Raw genomic sequence first — 12,486 nt, forward strand, 5'->3', positions numbered from 1 at the left:
TACTTCAAAAGACTTCCTAAAGTTGAGGACTGAATGGGGGTTTGAGACCTCTCTCCGGTAGAAAAAGTGGACTAATTCTTATCAGAAGGGAAAGCTGGGTGAAACTACTTTGAGCTAGATTCTAAAGTAACGTTAGCATAAATTTGATAGTGGTTAAAAGAATGCGGAATGATTTATGTTGTTTAAACTTTGTTAGATGGGACTATTTTAAAATAGAAGGTTAACTGACTCCTGCTGAAAGTATTATTTGAATATGATCCATGCTATTTAACTTTTATTTGAAGGGAAAGTTGGTTGTAATAGTTTTGAGTTACATTTCAAATAAACGCTAGTATAAATTTGATAGTGGTAAATATTAGACAAGCAAGAGATGAGGGTAAAATGCATGTGGAATGAACTACGTTATTTGAGGTAAATACTAGACAAGCAAGGGAAGAGGGCAAAATTTATGTTGTTTAAAGCTTATTAGAATAAGAAGCCGCTTGGGATTATTTTAAGATAACTGTAAAAAGAATGCGGAATGATTTATGTTGTTTAAACTTTGTTAGAAGCGACTACCTTAAAATAGAAGGTTAACTGATTCTTGCTGAAAGTATTATTGGAATATGTGGAATGATTTATGCTACAAATCGCTCTGAGTTATATTTTAAACAAATGGTAGTATAAATTTGATACTGGTAAATATCAGACAAGTGGGGGATGAGGGTAAAATACATGTGGAATGAACTAAGTTATTTAAATTCTATTAGAAGGGGAAGTCGGTTGGAATTATCTTAAGATAGAAATTGATTCCTGTGTAAAGTAATATCTGATCTACGCTGCTTAACTTTACTAAGAAGGGGAAATCTGGTTAGATTATTTTGAATTACTGTTTGAAAAAGGGGTAAAGAAAGATCACTTACGTTGTTTAAATTTTACTAGAAGGGAAAGTTTGATTACTTGTCTGTAAAGTTATATTTGAATATATGGCATGAACCACGTTGCTTAAATCTTATTGGAAGGGATCATGAGGTTTAGGAAGGGAACGGGAGAGCCTACAGAAGGTCGGGGTAAATAGCAAAGAAGTAAGAGATGAGAATAAAATATAGATAGAATGATTTATACTATTTAAGCATAGATAAAGATGGGGGCTGAGATCAACACAAAGAGTGGTTTCTTTTTTTCTTTTTTCTCTTTTCTCTTTTCTTTTTTTCCTTTTTTTTTTTTTCCTTTCTCTGCTTTTCCCTTTTTTTTTTTTTTTTTTGATATATTACTTTTATTTTTTAATCCATATGTATACAAGATATTTTAGATAGAAGGTAGTGCCAGGTGTGGGCCCTGGGAAGTCGGGAGGATTAGGGATGGGGATTGTGGGGGGTGGGGTGGGGGGTGTTAATATAGTTTTAATAAGAACAAGAATGTATTTATATACGGTGGTTCTTTTTTTTTATTATTATTATTATTTTCCTTGGTTCACTTTACTTTTATCAGATCAAACAACACTCGAATAAAGGCATACACCAAGGAGGGAGGTAGAGGGAAGGAAGAGGGAGGAGTAAGGAAGGAGTAAGGGGAATATAAGGAGTATGTAAGGAGGGTGTCTGGGGAGTAAGGGGAGAAGGAAGGTTTGAGGGGAAAGGGAAGTAGGAGGGGAGTGTTAGAGGGAGAAAGGAAAGTTGGAGGGGGTAGATGGGGTGTATGGAGGATGCAAGGGTTAGGTGGGGTTGTGAATGATGAGTTGTGTTTCCTTTTTATTTGTTCGTTTTATTCCCTTTTTCTTTTTTTTTTCTTTTCTTATAGTAAATACCCTGTATATAAATGATTGCAAATGGAATGTGAAAATTGAATAAAATATTTTATACACACAATAAAAGCCTGCAAACATTTGAATTTTCTAGTAACAATTTTGATGTGATCACTCTGATTTGATCAAAATAGGAAGAGACAGGGAAGTGGAAGGAAAAAGCTAAAGATCCTCAAATGAACTACAATTAGAATACATAAGTTAATTGAAAATAAACCAAAAATGAAGACACCCCCCCTCAAAGGTTAGATTCAGTGGATAACGGGTCACTTTTGCTGTCAATTTTCTGTGTTTATATGTTTCTAACTGAAGATGTGTCAGGCACAAAGAATCAGGACCATCTGTTAGATTGCAGCATACAACATTTATTCAAACCTACACACATAAGAATTCAGTCAACTAAGGCTCAGCACTAAATTGGCACTACGTAATGGTCAAAGGAATTCAATGGAGGTGGGGGCTGCATTTGGATAGTTTGCGGCAATGTAAGGACTCTAAGCTGATGACATATTTAACTCCGTCCCCCAGCTCTACCTGTTCTTTTCCTACAAGTGTTGACAGGGAACAAAAGTTTTGAACTTCTGACCATCAAACATTATCTTCTCAGGACAAGAGTTGTCATCTCTACGAATACCATAATGTAAACCAGGAATGCATGTTTTCAAAAAAGAATGCACATTGTGTATCCTTTCCATACACAACATATCCTAAACGAGCATATATTCCAGAGAGTGGATTACAGTTTATTTGAAGAGGACAAATCTCACATAATCTGATCCACTGAAATGCTGTTATTTTTTTTAAATGCAAAAATCATAACCAGGTTCTTTTTTTAATTTGTTCAAAACATGGATGGTGTATCTATTAACCATGGTGGGCTCAGTGGTTAGAGTGCGGTATTGCAGGCTACTTATGCGGAGTGCCAGCTGCCAGCAGTTCGAGTCTCACTGGCTCAAGGTTGACTCAGGTGGCGCAGTGGTTAAATGCAGCACTGCAGGCTACTGCTAGATCAGCAGTTCAGCGGTTCAAATCCCACCGGCTCAGGGTTGACTCAGCCTTCCATCCTTCCGAGGTGGGTAAAATGAGGACCCAGATTGTTGGGGGCAATATGCTGACTCTCTGTAAACCGCTTAGAGAGGGCTGAAAGCCCTATGAAGCGGTATATAAGTCTACTGCTATATTGCTATCCTTCCATAAAATGAAGACCCAGATTGTTGTGGGCAATATGCTAACTCTGTAACCACTTAGAGAGGGCTGTAAAGCACTGTCAAGCGGTATATTATTCTAAGTGCTATTGCTATTTTGTAGAGAAAACAGGTTTAGGTGAAACAAACCAAAAAAGGGAAGGCAAGCAATCCAAAGTATTGTAAAATTTATTGTTTTTAAGTATTGCAGCTTTTTAAGGATAGAATGACATATCATTGCCACTATTGGTTACTGTTACACAAGAAGCATTTTACAAGAGTTGTGGAAATTGGCATCAGAGTACATATTCATACAAAAACAGCTAAGTATAGATAAGTACTGCATTGCATGTGCTGTCTTTTGTTTACATAAGGTTTTTTTTTTTAAGTTGAACAAAAATTCAGGATACAGGACTGCATATAATAAACTTCAAAGCCAAAAGCAATGCAACTGGAAATTGAAGAAAATATTAAAATACAATGAAATGTGACTATAAGGCAGGCAAATCAGGACTTTTAACGTAGTACTCCATGAGCTTCTATATTACAGCAAAATAATCTGAAAGCACAATTTATGGAAAAGTTTAGTTTTTCTTCCCCAATCCTTTTAGTTTGTGTATCGTATACAGGGGAAAATTGTGTGCACGTATGTTTGCGTGCATAGTGTTGCACAGGTCATACTAGAGAATACAGATTCTCATCTTGGCTAGAAAATTTTATGCTACATATCTAGCTTTTAAATTTGATTCTTAAAGAAGAAAAATTGTGGATTTTTTCCCCATTAAAGGTATCATTTCATGAATGTTTTTTCCCCAAAATTCAGCTGTAAGTAAAAAGATATTCTCAAGGGTGATATTTTTATTCTTCTCATCACTTATGACCAATTTTCACATCCTACCTTAATAAATCCAATTTCTAAATCTTAAGATTTACAAATGTAGAAACTGTGAATCGTGTATAATTTTAAGAACCTGCTCAAACCCGCCACTATTATTTCCAAATCCATTATTCTCCATCACAAGAGTTGTTTTCCACTGGATTTGGTCTTAATAATGCTTTTTGACTTTCTTATGTACCAGGAAATATTGATCTTTTTTCTAAAATACAACCTGATTTGACCATTAAACCTTTTAACAAATAAGCAGGTAGATACAGGTTGATAAATATAAACTAAGCCTATTTTTTCTGCCATTCAACTTTGCTAATTTGACCTCTTTCTGAGCTGTCAGCCTCCATTCTATAGTCAAAGGCTAACATCTTATTGGTATTTTGTCAAATAATCTTTTATAATTCTGGCTTGTTGGTCAAGAAAGATCCAGATTCATAGAACTTAATGAGCGCCCCCTCCCCACCTGGCTTGGTTTTCAATTTAATGGGAAAGAAGATAATTTCATAATATTCTTCTGTTTTTGATGAAAAAGTCTACTCTGTAAAGTACATATAAAAGAATTCTTAATATAATTTCTATCAGGAGTGAAAGAGTGTTGGGATCACGTTTGCAGGACTGGAAAAAATACAAAAGTTTATAAAGCAAGATTACCGGCTTATTGGTGCAACGGACTTCATCACAAAATTATTTGCAATAGATGCGGAGATGAAAAAATATGGTAGAGAAAGGTGAACTGATTCGGGAACCTTTAAAGCAGGTGTGAAAAAAGGAAGCCCAGTAAATAGGGACTCCTTGTTCAAGTGAATTCAGGTTTTTGAATTCCTATGGTCGCACTTCTATTAAGTGCAAGGGACCCAGCAGAATTCCTAGAATTGATTCACAATTGGTCAAAAATCCAAACAATTGCAGAATTGCACGGCATGGGAATAAATTATTTTCGATGATCAAATGTCTGCTTTCCATGTAGCAATGCTTGTCAGAAGAGGCAATGGCTTAACAACAACCTGTGAAGTTGCATTTGTGTTATGTTAAAATGCACACTCAGCTTCCCAGTTTTTTTTTTTAGTGAAAGGACAAATGGGGTAATAGATACTTTCATGGCTGAGGCCCAAATACCTTGAATGGGGAGAAGATGTCCATCTCAATAAACTATTTTAAAGAGAGATCTCACTGAATAAGAATACACTGGGGCCTTCTTAACCCAAGATAGATGTTGAAAGCCCAAACGGGCAAGTCAATGGATGGATCTGCAACAATCATGGATATTAACAATGTGGTTGGTTGAGTCAACTAAATACTCCCATGGGAAGTACGGACACAAGGGGAGGAAGAGAAGATAATTAGCAGCTCAGAAAAAAATAAGCAAAGTTGGACATTTCATTTTGTCCTGGCGTAATAAAACCTATCTGTTTTCTTTGTTGGAAAAGATGCCATCTTTTTTTTTCTGATCCTGCTCTTGTCTAGTTAATAGAAGCTGACACAGAGAAGTGGAACTAAGTATTTTTTCTCCCTCATACCACTTCATCCCAATGACGGAAAAGTCACTTCTTTTCTTCACTGCTATGTATCAAGTCTTCTGATAAACGTAGAGAAGAGACAGGAACAAAGTTGGCAGCTGAGTTTTAGAATATCAGAAACACTTGTGCAAACCACTCCTTCCACCTCTTTACGATTCCTATTTATCCCTTTCTTTCTCCTCCACTGTTGCGTTTCGTTTGGCCAACCTCACAAGGCAAGTGAGGAAAGTTTGCTTCCACCATATTATGGGGGAACAACCCTGGCAAACTTAGAAAGGCTCTGGCCAACCGGTCATGCCCCCCCCCTCCACCCATGCCATTGCACGGCCATGATTGTAACATGCACCCAGCGATGCCAACTCAACACCAGTCCCAAATTTTGGTTCATTTTGTACAAGGCACTCCCGTGACTTAGTATCTTGCAGCCATGCTGATGGTTCTTTAATTATGGTAGAGAATTTAGGCATTGTATTTATGTATACAGGTGTCTAGTAAAAACCACAGATCCAAGGAGGGAGAAAAAAGTTTTTAAAAACCCACAAAAATTACTGTTTACTAATTTTGGCTCAAGAGGGTTTCTTTTGGTTGACACTCTTGATTATATTCTCTACCACAATTTTACTACCTACTAGGGTAGGATATGTGCATAGCAGGTATTTATGCTACCTACCAAGCACATGGCAAAAGATGAGCAAAGAGTGCTTCATGTAAATAAATACATTAGACTGGATGTAAAGGAATCAAGTGTACAGACTTAAAAAAAAGAGAGAAAACTTGAAATCCCAGGATTGATCGAAAAGAAAAGTGACCATACTATGGAAGTTCCTATCACTACCAATGATAGAATCTCCCCCTCTTTTATTTATTTTTGCAAAAGAAAAAAAAAAAGGGAGGCTTACTGTTTCTTTTAATAAGGCACTAAATAGACATGTTACATAAAGGAAAGATACATTTTTTAAAAAGTCTATAAATTCTTTGACTTTCACAGGAAGATAAGAGTTATTCCTTGTTTTTATCTTTTTAAAAAACTGCAAATTGGAGTTGTTGTAAAGCTATTATTAAGGAGCTATATAGAGGGAGGTTGAGGTTGTCTATTTCTAGGTCCCCCCCACAAAAGGTGGCATTTTCTTAAAATGTTCATTTCTATAGTTTCATTACAATCCCTTTAATATATATATTTATATATTTATATATATAAATAGCATCCCAAATTATTTAAAACTTTAAAACACGTCAGGTTGCTCTCAAGACTTTCTTCTTCTTCAAGTAATACAAAAATCACATAAAAACAAGAGTTATTGCCTTTATATCTTTCATTTATGTTACCTTCCTAGTTAGCATCTGGCAAAAACCAAATTACACCTCCTTGTATACACATACAGTTCCCTCTGCTAATTAGGTCTGGAACGGTGTAGTCATAAAGTTTGCCAACTTCTCAACTGGGGCCCCCCGATAGCTGTTCCTTGATCACAGGGGTTCCAAACTGGGGTGGGGTGTGAGACGATATTCCAGGGGGTATGAAAACTTGGGTTTAGATGTTTCAAAATTATAGTGTATAGGCATAATTATATGCATATCATTATCTATTTTTGTAAGGGGTGCGAGAATATATCAGAAGCGTTCTAGGGGTGCGAGGTATAGAAAAGGTTGGGAACCCCTGCTTTTATCAGCAGCTAAAGATGTCCAGTGAGCTCAACGGCCTTTTTTCACAGTTTTGATCAAAGGCGGATGATATAATTGGAAACAGGAATATTGATACCCTTTAGTGATCAGCAAAAATCGAGATAGTAGTTTGGAACTGGAGACACCGATGGGCCTGTTCTCCTCAGTCTGTGCAAATAGGGTGAGATCAAGTTTCTAACCTCCACTCTGTTCAAAGCTCTGCTGTCTACCCAGGATGGCTTTTTTTTGGAAAAACCAACGACCTTCCTAGTTAAAACTTAAAACGTTGTGCATTGTCTAGAGAAATCCAGAGATTGATAATCTGGAAATGTTTAAACAATTTCTTCTTCTTCCTCTTTGTCATTTATGCCTTTCACTTTCTGTTACTCAAATCATATATGAATTAACCATATGGATCAGTGGTGGGTTGTTAATTTTTTACTACTGGTTTGGGCGTGCTCCTGCACACCCTCATGACACTTCTGCTCATGTGCAGAAGTGTTCCCGGCAGGTGGGCGGAGCCTCCCGCTACCGCTACTACCGGTTCGCCTAATCCGGGCGGAACTGGCAGCAACCCACCTCTGATGTGGATTAAAAAACAACCAAGCAGACCTTTAAACCTTAGAAAAAGGGTAAACAAAAGACAAAATGGTTTATCCAAAGAGAGGGAAGGAGGGAGGGAGAGAGAGAGAGCGAGAGCAAGACAATGCTTTAAAGAAGCAGATGACATGAGCTGATTTGTTGGTTTGAAGGTTAGATGCACCCTTGATCCAAAAGGATCCAGAAAGTAGGTGCACCCTTGATCCAGAAGATCCTGATTGCAGATGGCAAACACAGGACAACATTGCTAAGAGGGTATAGATTTGCTTCTAGAAATTGAACATGATATCTTTTGCCTTGAATACATCATGGTAGCTGAAACATTTCCATTTACATGTCTCCCCTAGTCCCCAGCTGAAATAAATAAAACACGGTTAACAATCAAGGGCAGCAGTCAAGAGAGGAAGGTAATTTGACAAGGGTGATCTTCAGGACCCCGTCCTTTTCTTTCAGGATGGAGTGACACATGAAGATAGATGGAACTTCGGACCATGAAGCACAGGGCTGCCTGCAATTTCCTGAAAACCAACTATTAGGCCCAAGTGCCTGGTGCTATTGTGAACAGTTAAGTGGAATGCTGATTTAGTGGGGGATTAATATCTTCCCTATTCTTTTTTTTAACCCTGCTTTTTTAGTTTGAATCTGAAATTTGGGGCGAGTGGTTTCTTTCCTCCACTTAGCAGGATGCAAGGTAGAACTAGCAAGCTGCATTTGGCTAATCTGCAGACTCAGATTAGCAGATGTAAAGAAGGGCAAGGCTCATCTTCCTTTAACCGTGGGATAAACGAAAAGTATTTTAGAGTAAACTCCATTTGTGGACCCAAGAGGACAAGCGTAGGCTTGTCACTGGTCTCTCCTCCTACTTAAAAAATTATAAAAAATTGTTTAAAGCAGCACAGGGACCATGGCTTTGCCATGGGAGCAACCTTCACTGATAAAATTTACTTAAAATCTTTGCAAAAACCAGGGTGGCTGGACCATGTTGTCAGGAGCACTATGAATCTCAAAGGCAGGACTTCTGAATCTTAATGTTCCTTCACTCCTTTTATTATCTTAAGCAGAGAGAGAGAGAGCCATATTATTTTGTTATTAAAAAATAAAATGATGACAATTAGAAGCCAACACCCGGTCATTAAAAAAAAAGAAAATAATTTAATGACCGGGTATGCTTTTATGGCTTTCCTGAAATTAACAAGACAATAAAAACAGAACAGCCATTCCAATTTGCCTTTTGGAGGGCTTGATTTTGCAAAATGTGAAAGACCTAGGTGCTTCAAAGTTCTGGAGCAGATAAGTAGTTTATCTACGCAAGAGATCGCCTTTGGTTTCAACCCTGAGACGAATTCTACTCTAATAGAAGAGGAGAACAAGCTGTAGAGAGGTCAAGGGGAGAAGGTCTTGCTTAGACATTGTTTTAACTGCCCACCAACCCAGGATGAATGGCTCTCCAGCCCAACTGGGATAACGCATGGTGCTTAACATTTTGTACGATTAAGCTCTTCATTTTGAATCCTTACTTTTTTTTTCATGCTTTCAATAGCCATAAATCAATTTCACATGATAAATGTTCCCTTAAAAAAAAAAAAAAAACAACCACAATGATTTCATAGGGAATGTAGGATGATGTAAGCATTATGCTGGCTTGACAAGCCTGGAATGAACACCCAAGTGCAAAAATAAAATAAAAATAAAACCCAGTACAAAGAAAATACATAAGCATCGGATCAATGGAGAAACATATACTCACAGGTGTAGAAATGGCCTCTTCCCCTTTTGAAGCACACCCTCAAGCACAGAGGGGGAAACTGTGGGGCTTGGGCGCAATTTACCTTGTTCATTTCTTTTAAAGGGGCAATTTTTATACATGCTCGGCCCCTTCACAGTTAATGAAATACATGTATATATGGTGCGTTCTAGTCTCTTTTATAGGCATCCGTCTGTACTTGTCGATCGGTGTCAAGGAACTACCAGAGGTCTAAGAGAGGGTCATGTGACTCTGAAGAGTTAAAAAAAGAAAATTTTGCACAAGATGCAGTCCTTCTCCCCCCTCCCCCCATGACTCTGTTCAGACCTCAATGTAATTTCCTCAACAGTTTTATGGTAGACAGGATATAAGAGATTTCTAACCAACACAAGCACTGACACATTTATATTAAAAAATAGTGCAAAATTTCAACATTTATATAATAATTCTAAACCCCTGCTTTTGTTTTTTTTCTTTTTTTCCTATTGTTTTTCTCTTTCTCACTTTTTTTTTTACAACGCCATACATGCTTTCTTGAGTTGGCTCTCAAAAGTTGCCATGTTTTATATTCTAAGTTCAGAAAAAAAACCACAACAAATCATTCCCCCCCCCTCAATAGGCCTCTTCTAATATAAAAATACTCCTGCTTCCCACCCCCACACACATACAGTTTCTCTTATTTTTTTTAATATATATATTTATATATATATTGCAGATTTTAAACAAATGTTTTTGTGCAAATATTTTTTTTCAATCTTTAAAGTTAAGTGAAATAAAACAAAACAAGTCGTAGCATCCACACACGCGATTCAACTAGATACAAAACTGGGGAAAGGGAAATGGAGGAGGAGGAGGAGGAGGAGGAGGAAGAGGAGGGGAAGGACTGCTGTAGATTTATTTAGAAAGGGGAAAAAAATAAAATCAAAATCTTCCTATCAGAGCTCAACAAAGAAATGTTTTTGCAAGTTTTGTTGGCTTGTGCATTCAGACCAAACATAACATGTAAATATTTATACTACACAGAGGTGGAGAAGGGCGTTTGGTTTCACCCCCCCCCCGCCTCCCCGTCTCCATATACTACCCCCCTCCTATTTATCAAGAAGTGCAGAGTGTTTCCTTTCTTTTTTCTTTTCTTTCTTCTTTTAAAAAGGGTGCCCTTTCTGTTTGTCCTTCTCTTTGTTCCACATTGTTGTGCTCTCGAGATTGCTGATGGGCGAAGGCGAAGGGAACGAAGGAACCCCACTGTTGTTCTGCTGGTGCTGGAAAAACGTAGATCCCGGGAAATGCCCAATGACCTCATTGTACGTGGGAGGAGGCCCTTCCATTCGGCTGTTGCTCCCGTAGCAGGTGGCACTGATGCCCGAGTTGCTGCTCGGAGGGCAGGGCCCACCGTAGACTGAATTATCTATCAGGTCACTGTCAAAGATGGTTCTGTTGGGAGGGGCTCGGACCGACTCCCTGTTGAGTTCCATTTGCTGCTCGGGGTCTCGGAGCTGCAGGGTGCAGGGCCCCTGATAAGGAGGCGGCTCTTCTCCATCCGACAGGGAGATGGTAGGGGGCAGGTCAATTTCGTGCTGCATATAAGGGTAGGTTGGCTGGAATCTGTTGAAGCGGTCTCTCTGCAAAAAGGATGGGACTGCTAGTCTGTCGGTAGGCCTTGGTGTATAAACTTGCTGCTGGAGAGGAGGAAGAGGAAAAATACATGAGGTTGCCATGCAAGCCAAGGAGCAGGACTTTATCCACTATTTCATGTCCGTTCCTTACCTCTGTTACACCATTTCCTGATACTGTGCTTTCCGAAGGCCATAAGCTGCCATCCTAAAAAGTGGAAGGAAGACAGCAGGTTTTTAGAATAGAATAGAATAGAGAATGGAATAGAATAGAGAATAGAACAGAATAGAGAATAGAATAGAAAATAGAAAATAGAATAGAACAGAATGGAGAACAGAATAGAACAGAACAGAGAATAGAACAGAATAGAGAATAGCATAGCATAGCATAGAATGGAGAATGGAATAGAATAGAATGGAGAATAAAATAGAATAGAACAGAGAATAGAGAATAGAAGAGAGAATAGAATAGAATAAAAATGGAATGGAATGGAATAGAATAGAGAATGGAATAGAATAGAGAATACAATAGAATAGAATAGAGAATGGAATAGAATAGAATACAGTATAGAATAGAATAGAGAATAGAATAGAGAATAGAGTAGAATAGAATAGATAATACAAAAGAATGTAACTTTATTGTCACTATGAATGTACATTAATAGGTATATATTAAAATGAAAATTCGACACATTTAGCTCACAAAAGGTCACCACCTCCAATATAATTTTGTATTTATTTATTTTACTTATTTTGTTTATTTATTCATTTTATTTATGTTTGTTTTGTAATGTTATATAGTGTATATTGGAGGTGGTGACCCTTTGAGAATCAAGAGGTTTCACATGCAATCCTACACAAGGCTTATATTACCAATTTTGTCTTTTAACATCCTCCCCCCCCCCCCCCCCCAATTTTTGCAAAACTTAGGGACAAATATTTGATCCTGCCTATTGTGGAGAAGTTTGAGGAACACATCTGTCCCATTTTGCACTCTGAAGAAAAGTCAATTGTCAGGCCTGGAAGCCATCTTTTGCATGGGGGGGGGTGTTACTTGGAACCCTGACATCAATGATATTGAGCATAACGGGTCAAGAGACTATAGTTGTCTTAAGAGTGGAAGCTGGCAGAACAGATTCTTGTCTAATGATATTTCAGAAGGTTTTGAATGTGACAAAATTCAAACTGTGTTTTTCATAGGTTTAAGATCTCTCTGAGTTGCAAAGGAGGGGTATCACATTAGTGCTACAACCTATTTTAAAGCACATGCATATTAAAAATGATAAGCATTCATTAGTAGTGTGTGGCTTTCAAATCCAAATGCTGATTTAGGGGAAATTAAGGAAAGTGAGTGATTATTTATTTATTGAACTCTTCTGGCAAAACTACTCCTTTTCAAAAAAGTATTTTCAAAATACACTTTGATCTGCAACATACTATTGAGGGCATTGTTAAAAAAAATAAGAAAATAACCACTGATTGAAATATCTATTTAAT

General features: G+C 37.6%; 1 protein-coding gene across 3 annotated transcripts in view; it reads right to left on the minus strand.

Moving 5' to 3' along the window:
* Positions 1–3,140: 3,140 nt before the first annotated feature.
* The window catches only part of PMEPA1 (prostate transmembrane protein, androgen induced 1), a 93,069-nt gene continuing 83,723 nt past the window's right edge, over positions 3,141–12,486 (minus strand). The window contains exons 3-4 of one of the 3 annotated variants that reach the window (XM_032217617.1): positions 11,144–11,197; positions 3,141–11,052 (exon numbers count right to left, since the gene is read on the minus strand). In XM_032217617.1, coding sequence (XP_032073508.1) covers positions 10,522–11,052; positions 11,144–11,197 — 585 coding nt within the window. In that variant the 3' untranslated portion in view covers positions 3,141–10,521. Of the gene's footprint in view, positions 11,056–11,143; positions 11,198–12,486 lie in introns of all 3 variants that reach the window. The other 2 variants (XM_032217616.1, XM_032217618.1) reach the window with 2 other exon arrangements.

This window comes from Thamnophis elegans, chromosome 5 (assembly GCF_009769535.1).
Source record: "Thamnophis elegans isolate rThaEle1 chromosome 5, rThaEle1.pri, whole genome shotgun sequence".
Lineage (NCBI taxonomy): Eukaryota > Metazoa > Chordata > Lepidosauria > Squamata > Colubridae > Thamnophis > Thamnophis elegans.